Source organism: Medicago truncatula, chromosome 6, assembly GCF_003473485.1.
Source record: "Medicago truncatula cultivar Jemalong A17 chromosome 6, MtrunA17r5.0-ANR, whole genome shotgun sequence".
Taxonomy (NCBI): domain Eukaryota; kingdom Viridiplantae; phylum Streptophyta; class Magnoliopsida; order Fabales; family Fabaceae; genus Medicago; species Medicago truncatula.
In genome coordinates, this window is record NC_053047.1 from 18,874,452 (window position 1) to 18,890,810 (window position 16,359).

At 34.2% G+C, this 16,359-nt stretch overlaps 2 protein-coding genes and 1 non-coding gene across 3 annotated transcripts; 2 read left to right on the plus strand and 1 right to left on the minus strand.

The window, feature by feature from the left end:
* The first annotated feature begins 204 nt into the window (after nucleotides 1-204).
* Nucleotides 205-3,711, plus strand: LOC25497103 (heat shock protein 83). The gene is made up of 4 exons (XM_013596850.3): nucleotides 205-494; nucleotides 683-824; nucleotides 1,210-1,490; nucleotides 1,987-3,711. The coding sequence occupies exons 1-4, from the start codon at nucleotides 372-374 to the stop codon at nucleotides 3,538-3,540; spliced, it is 2,100 nt and encodes a 699-aa protein (XP_013452304.1). The 5' UTR covers nucleotides 205-371; the 3' UTR covers nucleotides 3,541-3,711.
* A 2,061-nt stretch (nucleotides 3,712-5,772) lies between these two features.
* LOC25497105 (dehydrogenase/reductase SDR family member on chromosome X) lies at nucleotides 5,773-15,967 on the plus strand. Its single transcript, XM_013596852.2, has 9 exons — nucleotides 5,773-6,059; nucleotides 6,792-6,808; nucleotides 13,731-13,762; nucleotides 13,853-14,055; nucleotides 14,487-14,611; nucleotides 14,761-14,856; nucleotides 14,942-15,017; nucleotides 15,690-15,843; nucleotides 15,926-15,967. Exons 1-9 carry the CDS (start codon nucleotides 5,773-5,775, stop codon nucleotides 15,965-15,967), a joined length of 1,032 nt encoding a protein of 343 aa, XP_013452306.2.
* Nucleotides 9,901-10,007, minus strand: LOC112416116 (small nucleolar RNA R71). Its single transcript, XR_003006431.1, has one exon. It is a non-coding gene; the product is annotated as a small nucleolar RNA R71 (small nucleolar RNA).
* Nucleotides 15,968-16,359: the final 392 nt, after the last annotated feature.

Here is a 16,359-nt window from a genome sequence, read left to right on the forward strand (position 1 = left end):
AAATATATGGCAAAAAAAATTTTACCAAACGGTAAAAACTTTTTACTCTGAATTTCCCGCGCCAGGTTATCCTCGTTCTAAAAACTCAGCGAACATTCCAGACTCAACCGCTATAACAGAACGTTCTGGATCCTTTCAAAACGACACCGTATATTTCACACCATCCCTCAAAAACAAGTAAAGAATCTCGAAAACGATAGAACAATCCAGAAACACTTCAACACTTCATTCATCATACTATAAAATCTCTCTCTTTCATTCATTCCAAGCACCTCAAAATTTTCATTCTCTGCAATTCTCTCTCGTTGCGCTTTTTGTTCTCTGAAATTCTATCTCTGTGAAATTTGCTTTTTCTCGATCAAGTTTCTTCAATGGCGGACGCTGAAACATTCGCATTCCAAGCTGAGATTAACCAACTTCTTAGCTTGATCATCAACACGTTCTATAGTAACAAGGAGATTTTCTTGCGTGAACTCATCAGTAATTCTTCTGATGTAAGCACGCACGTGTTTCTTCAATGTCTCGTTTATTAACCGTTTTATTGATTTGTGTTCTATTCATTCGCATTGTGTTTGATAAATAATCGATTTATCAATTTACCTTTTGATTTAAATTGTTTTTCTGTTAGTATTTGATTAATTGAAAATTTCACTAACTGTGTTTTTGGATGTGGTTTTTGAAGGCTTTGGACAAAATTCGGTTTGAAAGTTTGACTGATAAGAGCAAGCTTGATGGGCAACCAGAGCTTTTCATTAGGCTTGTTCCTGACAAAGCCAACAATACTCTTTCCATCATTGACAGTGGCATTGGCATGACCAAAGCAGGTAATCTCATGATTCCCGTTTGTTTCCGAAGATTGATGCATGTTTGAATTGGCGATGAGTTTTATGAATTCAAAATGGTACCATGAATTTCTTGAACGTTTGAAGTGTATATTTCGTTCATGGTAGAACATTATGTAGCACCGACGCTTATGATTGAATGTATGTCTGGTGTCCGACATTGAACGGTGGTGGTGACACTTGAGATTACATTCATCTAATTTATTTTTTAATCAATGTCAACATACCAGTGTGGTGCTTCATAGGTGGAAAAATGTAATTCTGTTAAAACTACCGGTTAATTTACACATACGCTCAGTATTGTTCATTTGGAATTGATATTTTGAACTTGAGTTTCTGAAACTTCTGTTTTGGGTCTTTGTTTTAGATTTGGTGAACAACTTGGGTACTATTGCGAGGTCTGGAACAAAGGAGTTCATGGAGGCATTACAGGCTGGTGCTGATGTGAGCATGATTGGTCAGTTTGGTGTAGGATTCTACTCTGCTTATCTGGTTGCTGAGAAAGTTATTGTAACCACCAAGCACAATGATGATGAGCAATACATTTGGGAATCACAAGCTGGTGGTTCTTTCACTGTTACAAGAGATACTGATGGTGAACAACTTGGTAGGGGAACCAAGATCACTCTTTTCCTCAAAGAGGATCAGGTAGTTTATTTTTCTAAACTTTGCTATAACTATTGGCTTATTTTCTTTTACTTGTTATGTTATTGAAAACTGTTTTACTTTTGCAACCCATTAGTGATATTTTGTAGAGAAGGTTAATGTTATGCTTTAGTTTCTTTGGTGTGATAATTTAGAAATAAGTAGTTTGTTTAATGTTAGTATTCAAAATTAAAATCTATCATGATAATTTTGTGAGATCAACTTCTGAATTTGCCTAGCAGACACTAGTATGTTAATTGTAAGTTTTTCTGGATAGTTGTTCACATAGCTCTATGATTTCTGTAACTCAGATTTAATTAGTGATTACCTTCAATGAACTTGAGTGTAGAATTTTCCGGAAAGTTTGCATAGCTCATGATTTCTGTAACTCGGATTAAATTAGGGATTAGCTGTAATGAACGCGAGTGTGTTACATTTGAAAAACAATATTTTATTCAATGATTGTGTTGAATTAATGATTGATTTATTTTATGAACAGTTGGAATACTTGGAAGAGAGGAGAATCAAAGATCTTGTGAAGAAGCACTCTGAATTCATTAGCTACCCAATCTACCTTTGGACTGAAAAGACTACTGAGAAAGAGATCAGTGATGATGAAGATGATGAGCCCAAGAAGGAAGAAGAAGGTGTGGTCGAGGAAGTTGATGAGGACAAGGAGAAAGATGCCAAGAAGAAAAAGAAGATTAAGGAGGTTTCTCATGAGTGGGAACTCATCAACAAGCAGAAGCCAATCTGGCTGCGCAAGCCAGAAGAGATCACCAAGGATGAATATGCTGCTTTCTACAAGAGCCTAACCAATGACTGGGAAGAACACTTGGCTGTGAAGCATTTCTCTGTGGAGGGCCAGCTTGAATTCAAGGCTATTCTATTTGTCCCGAAAAGAGCACCCTTTGATTTGTTTGATACCAGAAAGAAGATGAACAATATCAAGCTCTATGTTAGGAGGGTCTTCATCATGGACAACTGCGAGGAACTCATACCTGAGTATCTTGGATTTGTGAAAGGTGTTGTCGATTCTGATGACTTGCCACTTAACATCTCTCGTGAGATGTTGCAACAGAACAAGATCTTGAAGGTGATTAGAAAGAATCTTGTCAAGAAATGCATTGAAATGTTCAATGAGATTGCTGAGAACAAAGAAGATTACAACAAATTCTATGATGCTTTCTCAAAGAATTTGAAACTGGGTGTTCATGAAGATAGCCAGAACAGGGCTAAACTTGCTGATTTGCTCAGGTACCATTCTACAAAGAGTGGTGATGAAATGACTAGCTTGAAAGACTATGTTACCAGAATGAAAGAAGGGCAGAAGGACATTTACTACATCACTGGAGAAAGCAAAAAGGCTGTTGAAAACTCTCCATTCTTGGAGAGACTGAAGAAAAAGGGCTATGAAGTGCTCTTCATGGTCGATGCCATTGATGAGTATGCCGTAGGGCAACTCAAAGAGTACGACGGAAAGAAATTGGTTTCAGCTACAAAGGAAGGATTGAAGCTGGATGATGAAACTGAAGAGGAGAAGAAGAAAAAAGAGGAGAAGAAGAAATCCTTTGAGGATCTCTGCAGGGTCATGAAGGAGATCTTGGGAGATAAAGTGGAGAAGGTAGTTGTCTCTGACAGGATTGTTGATTCTCCATGCTGTTTGGTGACCGGCGAATACGGATGGTCTGCTAACATGGAGAGAATCATGAAGGCTCAAGCTCTGAGGGACAGCAGCATGGCAGGCTACATGTCTAGTAAGAAAACTATGGAAATCAACCCTGATAATGGCATTATGGAGGAACTGAGGAAGAGGTCCGAAGCTGATAAGAATGACAAATCAGTGAAGGACCTTGTGCTTCTGCTTTTTGAAACCGCTCTTTTGACTTCTGGTTTTAGCCTTGATGAGCCAAACACCTTTGCTGGAAGGATTCATAGGATGTTGAAATTGGGTCTTAGCATAGATGAGGACGAAACTGGAGCGGATGATGTTGACATGCCTCCATTGGAAGAAGATGGTGCTGAGGAGAGCAAGATGGAGGAAGTTGACTAAAAGCCTATAGATTGGAATGATGTTAGTATGTTTAAAAGATGGTGAAAATATGGTGGATGCTTTGTGTCTTGGTAACTTTTTGTCTTGCATAGTAATGGGTCATAGGTTTTGGTTTTGTCTTTGTACCTGTCTATTACCATGTCATTAATGAAAAAAAATTCTTCATCTTAACAATGTTTGATTACCAATACATGGAAGTTTTAGTTAATTTGTTTTCTAGAATTAAAGTTGAATTTGTGGGGGTCATAACATGATCATGTCACTAGCTAACAATAATTTCTCTGTTATTCCTCCTTTAAACCAGAAAACCATCTATAGCTATGCGATGGATGAATTTCACTAGTATGGTTGATTTAAGTAACAATGTTAGCTATCAATCAACTTTTTAGTGAAGTTAGCTATCAATCAACTTTTAAGTAAAAAATTGAATCTATTACCTCCAATTTCTTTTATTCCTTTAACACATAACCATCCATCTAAATTAATTTCACAAAGCTCAGAACTGGATAAACAAACTATACATTTCTGCATTTTTTGGTCTTTTGTAATAAGAAGTAATGAATAGGATCTAATGCAAAATCATTTCTGCTTTCCTTAGCTGCAACAGAATATACAAACTAGTATGAGAAATTCTTGTTAGTGGAACCTCTCAGTGTGTTGATTTTCACTGCATATTATGCAAATGGAATTCAATTTCTGAAAAGATCATCAACCTTAAGGATCAAACCAAATCTAATTATGTAGCAGCACTCCTCAATTGCTCGTCGTTATTATGTGGTTGAGATGGTTATTTGTCTCTAGATCAACTTCATATGAAAAAGAATTATGGAATTTGCTAATTATTTTCATATATTACTCACAAATTTTCGAACTCCGAAAGGTTGACATGTTAAATGAACATCAAGCAACTTATAAAATTCAAGTTGCTTGAATTTTATAAAATTCAAATTTGTCTCTACTTGAATTTTCTCTTATGAAAATTCTCTTATGAAAATTCAACCATATGCAACCATATGCAATCTACTTCATAAGATGGTTGAAGATATAGACAAATACACCCAACAATCCTCTTATGAAAATTCAAGAATATGCAAGAATATGCAATCTACTAAATGAATATGCAAAATACTAATATTTTTAAGGTGGGTGGGTTCCCATTAATTTTAACTTTTCTTGTGATTATGTCAACTAAAGTTTTTGAGTCACTTTTTACTTGATGATTGTGGAAACCTTGTCTCCAAGCAAGTTGTATTCCCAAGTACATTCCTCACATTTCAGCACAGAGAGCGTCACATGTTTCAATTTTGTGTGAGTAGCCTTTAATCCATCTGCCATCTGAGTTTCGAAAGAATCCACCACAACCAACAAGACCTGACGAATCTTTGCATGCTCCATCACAGTTAAGTTTAACCCACCCCTCCTGAGGTCTATTCAAAACAACGAAAATAGCGTCACATTGGCGAACATTAAGAGGATGTTGGGTGTATTTGTCTATATCTTCAACCATCTTGAGAATCCTGTAAGTGTGGTCAGTTGGACGTTGCAAGTCATCCTCAAAAATAGTTTTGTTCCTCCATATCCATATTTGCCAGCAAGACACCATAAAAATTGTGGTTCATTTCTTTTTCTGAATACCATGCAATTGATGATTGATATTCTTGAAGATCCAGTCCCTGCAATCAAAAGAAGAAAAATTAGAGATTTGATTTGAAGGGACCAACCTTATCCATATTTGAGTTTATATTCTTATATTTGAGATTTTATATTAATAATTAAATTAAGAATCGATTTATACACATAAAAGGCTAATAAATCAAAATCTTATATTCTTATATTTTTTCAATCTAGTTTATTTATATTTTTTAAACTCATTTATCCAAGGAATAATTATCCGTGTCACTAATGTACACAAGTTACATACTATAAAAAAACATTGCAACTAATTTTTTTTAAAAAGAAATCGACACTATAAAAAGCTTGCTACAGCAACAAACAACAAATCATGCCTAAAATGAGCACAAGCAATAAACAATACTATAAAAACACCATTGTGTAGAAACCAAAACCACCACATAGTTGAAGAACATTGTTTAAAACTGAACCAACTGAGTTGAAGAAAATCTTGTATTTCATTCAAGATGTCGTCCTCCAATGACTCACTCTCCGACTCAATCCCAATCACGAAAGTTTGAGAATATTATGATTATTGTAATTGTGTTGTTTATGATTGTCATGGTTGCGTTGTTCATAAAAGACAATACCGGTTACATGTCAGGGATCAAGTACAAAGTGGTTGATGCTTCGTTAATAGAATTCAACCTTACAAGCGACAACATCATAGTTTACGGGTTAAAGGTCAACATGACAGCAACAAACTCCAACGAAGAAGCATATAAACCTAAATCGGAATATTTTGCACATTTTTCGTATAAATGTAATCGATTCACTGAATTGAGTATGGAACCCTTTGTCATTCCCAGTAAGACTACCATGTTGCTTGAGCCCACAGTGCTTGGAGGGTATACCACTATCAAAAAACTAAAGCCTCTACAACTTGATGAGTATAATGAAGAGACACGTTTGGGGATTTACAACTTAAATTTGTACATAGATCCATGTATCAGTTGTACAAATTTGAGAGTTATGTTGATTTCCAAAGGTATATTGAAACCTGATACCACATGCAAGCGAAACCTTTGGTTTTAATTTGTAAGTTGTTAAAGTAATTGTTACCAATATAGATTTGTGACCCTGGAGACTTTTTTTTTTGGTATCAAGAGCTGAAGTAATTTCTATTTGTTACATGTGTTACTTATATTTAAAATTGAGGACGTTTTTGGAAAGAAAAAGTCAGTCCAAAAGAGCTGAAAGATGTTGTTTTCTTTATATATGGTATATATATTATACAACAATAATCCCCTATAATTTATTTTAAAGTCTTAGGTGTTCCCAAGAGCGTAAAACATCAATGCATAACTTATACGAGCCACTCACATTGATCTCTCGTCCAAAATTGTTCAACACGGCGTGGTGTATTTTGGCCTTGCACCTATGTCTGATTTCATGAGTGGCTCTGGAAAGTGTACCCAAACTTTCATAGAGGCGACCTCACCTCCAACACTTATATAGGTATGCTTAAGTTAAGTTTAAGCGAAAACATCTATATTACCTTTGTTTCACTCATGCATATCATATTATATATGAATCTCCATGAAATTCTCAATTTTGCCGCCAATAATATAACTAAACAGTTTGCACAATAAAATAAAATATCTAAAACAATAATATTAATATATCATCACCTAAAGCAGTAATGCCCTGCTAAAATATATTTGTTTGATATTATGAAATATTTTTATTAAAAATATTTTAAAAAATGTGAGGAGATTCCAAAATTAATTTTAACAACTTGTATGTTGTTAAAAATAAAAATATAATAGTCAATGTGTTGAACAAGGATAAATAAATAAGAACTTGTACGAGAATGAGTTATAATTTTTTTTTTTTGTTAGTTTCAACAAGCTCCTGTCTATGTTGCGGTTGAATCTGCTTTCATGTTTCCCTGATTAATGTCTAATTACAATTTTCTTCTATTGACAGGTTGACGAGGGTATGGATAAAATAATTGTTTCTTAATGTTGGTAGGAATAAACTCTGGCTGGTTTACTTCATTTGCTATTTACACAACAATTTTTTTATTTTTTTTATGAAGCCAAACATCCACCAAAGTAAACTTTTAAATAGACAAAACCGATATACAATATTGATAACCGAAAAATAAGTCGATTATCATCCTGCACTTAACCCTTAACATCTAATCAGTGTCTATTTTAGGATTTTTTAGTTTTTAGTGTTTTTAGTACTTTGGAACTAGTAATGCTTGTTTATGATGTTTGATGATGTAGGTTAAGGAATGTCTATGTAGAAAGATGCAGCGTGGATTGAAGATGTATCGTTGAAGATGTGGAAAACTGCAGCATCCTGAAACTCTAGTCGGGTCATACATAGTATGCATACGTTGGTCTAGTATGTCCATTTCTTAATGAGGAAGAATATGAGTTGGATGGATAAGGACAACCCATGTAAAATGAACAAAGGGTACAACTTGTAGTGGGTGGCCATGTATTATAAAAGGACACCCATGTGTTAGTGCCAAGGGTTCGAAAATTCACCTTATAATTGGAGAGGCCAGGTTACAGCTAGGGTTATCAACTTTAGAGATTTCATTCCATCTCATCTTCTACCCTAGATGAGCATGGTAGCTAAATTCTAGAGTTCTTAGACTAGATTACTTGGTGATGTTTTGGTTATTCTTTAAAGGATTGTAATCTTGTGACAACTCTATCTATTTATTAATTTATTTTTCTATATTTTTATTTATTTCCATCTTCATTTCCATTTCCATGGTTCAGCTCACTAGGAGCTAAACCCTTTAAAGTGGTTTAGACTGGTGAAGTTATGATTTATTAATTATTTGCGATATATAAAGTTGCAGTGTCGTGCTTAATTCCAGAAAACTGTTCGTATTGCACAACCACTAGAAATGATTCCTGATGAGTCAATAATTAGTGTTTTAAATATATTATTTGAGTGTAATTTATTTAGATTTTATTTGTTTTTATTTTCTTTCTAGAACTATTTTACTTCAATTGCAAGTTATTTAATTTCAGGAATAAATATTCTAAAGATTGAATCTTGGAGCAAAAGAAAGGGATTTGGAGCTAATTCGGGCTGAAAATACGAAGATTAAATACAAAAATATATGTCCCCCAAGTCAGAAGCTTGGCACGGCCCGTGCCACCAGCCACACGGCCGTGCCAATTCCCAGAATGCCTTTTGCTACTTTCTGCTTCATGGACAAGCTACGTATTAGTTTATTTCTGACCTAAAAGCCCATGGTTTTTTGTGGAACATTCTAATGATATATTTCTTAGGGCTTAAGTCATTGTAAACTATAAATAGAGTAGCTAGCAATCACAACAATTCATCTTTTGTTATTGGAATTCAATAGTGACAATTGTCTTCTTTAATAAAAGTTCTTTTACTTTCTTGTTATTTTATTTATGTTCTTCTTCTTCTCTTCTTTGTCTACGATGAACATGAGTGAGTAGACTCTTCTTGTCTTGGGATTGTTGGATGAGTCTAATGACCTAATCCTAATAATCAAACCAAGCCTCGAACCCTAATTTTATATAAATCTACTTTCTAATCTAATTTCACCGTTTATATAATGAATTAACAAGTATCAAACTCACAAAGCAACAACGCAGGGTTAGTACTTGTTAATTTACCATCACAAATATCAAAACAAAGCATAGAAAGAAGAAGTCTTGATATTGGAAAAAGTGAAATTAGACAAGGATTGTGAAACATGAGAATAGTCTAGCAAACCTTGAGACAAATAAAGTTTCATTCTTCAAGGATTCTAATAGCAATCAACCATGAGAATAGGCGTGGTTGTTAGAGGAACACACTCCCTGAAACCGAAAGTAGAAGTGATAGGCTTAAGAGAAACTTGTCTTTAGAAAGTAGATCCAATATAAAGTTCTAGGTTTAGGGTTTGGTTTGTGAAGGGTTTGTCATCAAGATGAACCAATAATCCCAAGGCGTTTTTTATTATTCTTTTTAAACCGTTAAATATCCAATCTTTACAACTGAAACTCTTTCCTAATCATCAATAAAAGTTAATTGAATTAAACAACTCCCTGTTGGAACGATACTCTCTTTTTACTACTTCGGTAAACCGTGCATTTGCGGATTTACCTCATTAAGTTTTTGGCGTCGCTGCAGAGGAGTTAACTAATTTAATTAACTTTTTAGTAGTGGCTAGACTTTTTCTTTTTCTTTTTCTTTTCTTCTTCTTGCTTTCTTTTTACCGTTAAGTTCTTGGGTTCTTGATCGTTTATGCGAAGAACTAAAAGTCTTGGTGATTACGTTCCCGAGATCAAAAGGTATTTGCATAGAAGAAAGAGGGAAGCATGAAATAATATCGTTATGGCTGTGGAACGCTCTCTTAAGTAGTATGCAACCCCTTCTACAGAAGAGCCACAAGCTATTACTGTGTACCCAACGGTTGAGGGTAACAATTTTGAGATTAAGCCTGCACTACTTAACTTGGTGCAGCAAAATCAGTTTTCTGGATCACCCACTGAGGATCCTAATCTGCATATCTCAACTTTCTTAACACCTAGTGGAACCTTGGAAGCGAATCAAGAAGCCCTAAGGCTGCACCTCTTTCCTTTCTCCTTAAGGGATAGAGCTAGTGCTTGGTTCCATTCATTGGAAGTTGGTTCCATCACTTCATGGGATCAAATGAGGAAAGCATTCCTTGCCTGATTCTTTCCCCCTTCTAAAAGTGCTAAATTGAGGGATCAGATCACACGATTCACTCAGAAAGATGGGGAATCTCCTTTTGATGTTTGGGAGCGTTTTAAAGAAATGCTTAGACTTTGTCCCCAATGTAACAGCCCAATTTTCGCTAGATTTATTTTTTTAATTGTTTTAATATGTGTTTATATGTGCTTGTGTGTGATTATTTATCATTGGGTGCATTTTAATGGGTTTTCGTATTAGAAGGGTAATTTAGTCATTTTGGACTCAGAGGTATTTTGGTCATTTTGCGAGTAAGGGTAAATTAGTAATTTTTGGTGAGGATTATTTTTAGTGTTTTAGTGAGAACCATTTTTACTAAGTTACTAGTGTAGTAATTAGTTGTGTACCGTTAAATGACCGTTGTTAGTATTTTACCGTTAAGTGATCGTTATTAGTATTTTACCGTTGAGTGAGTAGAAACATTTTAGAATTGTGTTTGAGTGGGTTAAGTCCACTAAGGCATTAGGGTTAGGCCCATTAGAAGAATAGCCTATATAAGCCTTATCTTAAGAGAAAATATCATTCATTTTTCATTACAAAAGATTTTTGAGAGAGGTAGAGAGAGAAAGTGCAAGAGAAGAGGAAAATGGTTTGAGGGGAAGAAGTTTGAAGATTCAAGAAGTGGTATAGATCCTAGGAGGTAAAGTGAAGCTTGGGCTAGGAATTTGTGCTAACTAAGGTAAGGGGGTTAGAATTCAATCATAATCATTTAGTGTAATTTTTTATTTGTTGTATGATTAAGTGTTTAATTGAATAAGTGATTAATTGTTCATAGTTGTTAAAATTCGTGCTCTAATTATGATGATATGTTTGAATGCATGAAATTGATGATAATTGAATTGTTGTTGGTGAAATTGCATGTTCAAAGTATGTGAAAGTGGTATATTGTGAATTATGCTCTGAATGTTGAATTGTGCTATGTTATTGTTGAATTGTGATGAGAATCATGTTTAATTGATGTTGTTGTTGTTGTTAAGTGATATTGTTGTTGATGATTCATGGTTTGGGTGTTCATAAATCATGATTTGATGATGAGAAATAAGTTGTTGTTGTTGGTTTTGTAAAAATGGATTGATTTGGTGAATTATGTTCAAATGACAATTGGTTTCATGTTTGATGTGTTATTGTGAACCATTTTAGTTGTATTGACCTGTAAACAAACTCTGGAAACACAATTGGGCATTGGGAGATCAAAATTGGGGATTTTGGATGAAAAAGGGTTGAAACCCGTAATATTTTCTACAGAACTATGACTGTTGGCTTAAGCGAACGCGTAAGCGAACTAGCATAGCAAGTTCTGGAACCCGGTCGCTTAAGCGAACCAATAAGCGACCAATAAGCGTACATTACTGGTAGCTACTGGAACTTGTTCGCTTTAGCGAACCAGGTGGTCGCTTAAGCGAACCTGCCCAGTTTCAACAACTTTTGATTTTTGTTCCGGGTCTTAGGGGGCCAATCTGAGTTTTGTAAAATGCTTCTTTCAACTTGTTTAACCATTGCTTGAACCCCTAAACCTACTGGAACATGTTTTGCTCATTCAAATTGGGATTTTCCATTTTTGGGTTGAAACTTGAACTTTGGGAATTTCGGACTTTTGTCGAAAAGAACTTTTGTGAACTAAATAGGATTACAAGTTGGGTCTACAGTTCCTATAGACTTAGGTAAGGCTTGTAATGTTGATTAAATGTCTTAATCATGTCAAACTTGAATTTCGGGTGGAAAATGTGAACTTTGGTTTTCTCATACGAACTTAAGCTATTCTTTGAACTAATGTCTAATAGTTTGTAAGTGGCTTAAGCTCATGACTACATGATTGATTAAGATTGATTTCTGAGTTTTCAAACTCGAATAAGTTGTCTTATTTTGGAAATTATCAATGTTGGCCGTTTTGCCACTTGGTACGGATTTTGTCGAAAACAATTCTTAAGGGTTAATTACTTTACATTCCTTTGAATGAAGATATGTGAGTAAATGGTAAGTGTTGGATGTGATGTTTATCACAAGGTGTTGTATTTTACATTTTACTTGGATGGTGATAAATTGTGCAAAGTTGATGAACTATGGAATATAGCTAAAGTTGATTAATGAATATATGTTGATGAATTATGATATTTGGTGATGATTCTTAATTGAATAATGACATATTGATTGTGTGGATGTAAATACTTGATAATGCAATTGTTGTTGGAGTTGAACAATGTAATTGAAGGTGTACTTTTACATTGTGTTGGTGTGTATGAGTTGAGTAGTTGCATTATTCGGTCTTTGCTTATGTCCATGCATCATCGTCATATCGAGTCATATGTGAAATGTAAAAGGAGGTGTTCTTTTACATAGTTGTGCGTAAGAGGAGGTGTATTTTCTATTTTCTCTATGGGGGGAGAAAATTGGTAAATCTAACTTTCTATTTTATTTTTCATGCTTTTATAAAAATCTGAAATAATTTACATTTCCTTTATTTGATTTTTAAAAAAATTTGTGGTGTTTTTATATTTTATTTGATAGTTTTTCTCATTTTTTTACGGTTTTTAAAAATAAAATTTGAAACGGCTGAAATGACATTATATCTTTTCAACGGTTCTTATTGTTCTTAATTTATTCATTTAATGAGAAATGAAGTTTTTAAAGAATAATTATGACGTCCTGTGAGCATAGCTCAGTTGGTAGGACAATACATTGTTATATGCAGGGGTCGGGATTCGAACCCCAAATACCCCACTTATTCACTTTATAAGGTGAATTCTAGCCACTACTATCTGACCAAATAAAAAAAGAATAATTATGACAAACTTAAATCGGATCAATTTATTAACAAATAGTTCACTCACTTTATCTTTGCTAGTGGGTTAATTCACTTCCAACGTAATTGGAGTTCCTTCAATATCTGAATGTAAAATGTTTGATGAAATGTAACAACCGATTTTGATTCCTTGAGTTAAAGCAATCCTTATGAGTCACTCAACCCTTCAACCTCCTTTGAACCATTAACCTCCGATCTTCTTGGTTTAACCTTCTTCAATCAAACCCAATCTTTATCACAAAATTCTTTGAATCTTCAACTTGAATTACACTTGCATAAGTAATGTTCTGAGCTACTCAATTCTTGAGTCTCCTTTGACCCTTTGCCAAGTACCCAATTTACAAAACTGGAGGTGAAACATAACATAATCCTAAGAGTTTTCAAAGAGACGAAGGAGGCGTGTGTAATGAATGCTTAAGATTGAATTAATTAATTGGAAAGTTAGGTGCCATTGGAAAGTTGATCCTACAAATGCTAAAATACCTTATGTTTTAACTCCTTTTATATGCTAACAATTCATTATTTTCTACAACTCCGTTTAATTCTAAGTGAAATCCACTTCCTAAGTGCATGCTTCTATTCACCGTAAGATCGATCAAATTACGCTGCCGTTGTGATTATAAAAAGCTCTAAAGTGTAGCTTTTGTCTAAATCACTTGATTATGTCAATCTTAACATCAATCCAGATATGCACTAGTAGAAGTGGATCTATGTGGTATCGAAACTTCAGATTAAGTGCGTGTTTGACACGTGTCTGACACTTGTGAGTCGAGACTAAAATACAATGACTTCTATCTTGTCAAATTTCTATGGTGTTTATGCGTCGGTGTCAGTGTTGTGTTGTGTCTGGTGTGTGCGTCTATATATTGCCGCTTCATTGAGTGGGCTAGGTTATTTAGTGGGATTTATCCAATAATAGAGTGTGTCCAAAAGACTATTTGAAAAAATGTGTTGCTACTTGCTAGCATTTCTTCTAGTCTGAGCAATGTATACCTAAGATTCCTGTTGTGAATTGATTCAATGGGAAGATCAGAGCAGCTGTTGTCAGAGGTATTTGTCTATATTAATTATTAGCATCATGGTAATGGTGATTCCTTGCATTGTAAATCTCGTAATCGTGTTCTTCAAGTTGTTCGATAGGCCATAACAAAGATTAAAGGTTGGAATGAAGATGTTCACCTCAAAGCTTTTCAGACTGACCTTTTGTCGGTGGAGTCAATTATAAAGTTCAGTACTTCCCTACGGCAGTGGTTTTTGGATTCCGATTTGCACTGCTCGGTACAAATACTAATATACAATGCTGGAATACTTGCAACATCTCCTAGAATCACAGCTGAGGGCTAAGATTAGTAATCACTTTTTTTTCTTTCTAATCTTCTGTGCTAGTGGTTAACAAAATTCTATCTTTATCGTTGGAATTTTCATGCTCATGCTTGCCTTGCATAACACAATAAAAGGTGCATAAGACACACTTTCACATAATATTACTTTCCTGATGTGCATGATTTATTTATGCTTTGGGGATACGGTAATAGGTATTACTTAAATGTCAACTTTTGAGATGGTGTTGATTTGCATGACATGATCACCAGGAACTTTATGGAACTGATACTTGAGAAACATAGTTAGAAGCATTTGTATACACAATGAATGCATTTTTATGGGAGCCTTTGATGCAAGATTATAATCTGTTTTATATCTTCTCCATGTTTGTCTACTGTAGTTTCAAAATTAGTAGTTACTCTTAAAATCCAACTACATTTTTCACTCTTTCTCCCAAGATGATCGGCAAAAATTATATCGGTCAATTTGTTATGACCAAACTTCTATTACCACTTATTGAACGCAGTCATGTATCTTCCAAAATTGTTAATGTAACATCATTTACTCACCGAATTGGTAGGATAATCATTTTAGTTCTCAATTTTTGGTTTATATTATTGTCAAGTGATCCTACTCTTTATGTTTTACTATCTACCATAAAACACTTATTGATTTTCTATACAATGGCGCACTCCTATAGAACCTTCTCAAGCTCTTTTCTTTAGTTACTAATATGCAGGTTGATGAGGGAATTATATCTAGGAAAAGATTTTTAAAATCAAAACAATATCCATATGATCAGATCTATGAGTATTCAAAATGTAAGCTGCATATTCTGAATGAACTAATATAGATTACACTGTATCTTTAGCCCTAATTCCTAACTAGCACGTATTTTTGTTGAAGTATGTTTACTTCTCTTCTCATATGAGCTCCACCGACAGCTTTGCCAGATTGGTAAATCTCATCAGATATTTGTCAAGTATGTTTACCAAATCAACTTTTATTTTCTTTTACCATCTTTTTTCCATGTGTTGTGTGTTTTTATAACTATAGGTTATTTGTTTTTATATAGGTTACCTAATTAAAGTATTATTATGATCTTTGTTGCTCGAATATGTTTTTTTTATTGCTTCAATAACTTTCCTACAGATTCTTGTTTCCCAAGTTCTTTTCTGCACAACCCATGGGCTCTTGCTTTTGGCAAATGTATATGTCAATTTGAACATAGTGTCTTGTGTGTCGATCTCATGTCAAACCTGTAATTCTCATATAGTTCTGAACTTTCAATTAAAGGCTGAGATCTGTTATGCGCCCCTCTTTTGTTAAGGATACAATGAAGTTACTATCACAATATTTGTCTCCCAACAAGGAGCATACTCTGCCCCTGAAGCTACAACTACCTAATTAGCCAATGAGTTTGACGGAAAAATATTTTAAGTGCGAGCAGATATACTCTTATGAGAGTGACTTTGGGTTTGAGCTAGTGTTGCAATTCGCAAGGAAAATAAGACGGGAAAATAAAAATTTGCAAGAAAAGAGAGCCTTGCAAAATGATTTAAGCTTTGTAGATAAAACTTTATTATATTTCTGGTTAATAACCATGGTTTTTACTCCACTTTTAATATTCATTTTCTGTATTGCTATGCATCAGTGTTGCAGATCCTGAAGTTGTACAAACAAACATCATGCGAGAAGTTCCAGCAAAACTATCTTCGGTGACATTCTTTATACTAAAGCGTCTACACCTATTGGAATCCTCTGAGTGCGGGAATGATTCCATTATTGATGTTGCTCTTACTCCGTCTGTGAGTACTTTTTTAGGAAAGTCTTTGTTGATATATGTTTTACATTTTTATTGCATGCATTGATGTTTCAAAATGACTGAAGGTATTGTCTACCAACTCACTTACTTATTACCATCAGTTGTAGTCATATATAAGGTTTCATCTAATGCAATATCTAATGCATGATGCCTTATCCTTATGGTCCGTAATTGATCTTTAACTAACCCAAAGAAACATGTTGGTCAATCATTTACATAAATACATTAAGCATGCACACACAAATCAGCAGTCAGATGAAATGATTGAAAGTAGCAACAAATACACTCATGAAATTAAATTTATTGTAAAATATGATATTAATATACATGTTCATGAAAATATATGATTTTTTCCTCGTGTTTTTGTACTACTAAAAATGTTATGTTGTATGACTAAAACAACAAAGTATTAAAAAACAATTATACACTTTTTTAGATAGAAAAATATAGGTTTACAGGCACTTTCCGTCCCTATCTCTTAACTGAAACATGATTTTAG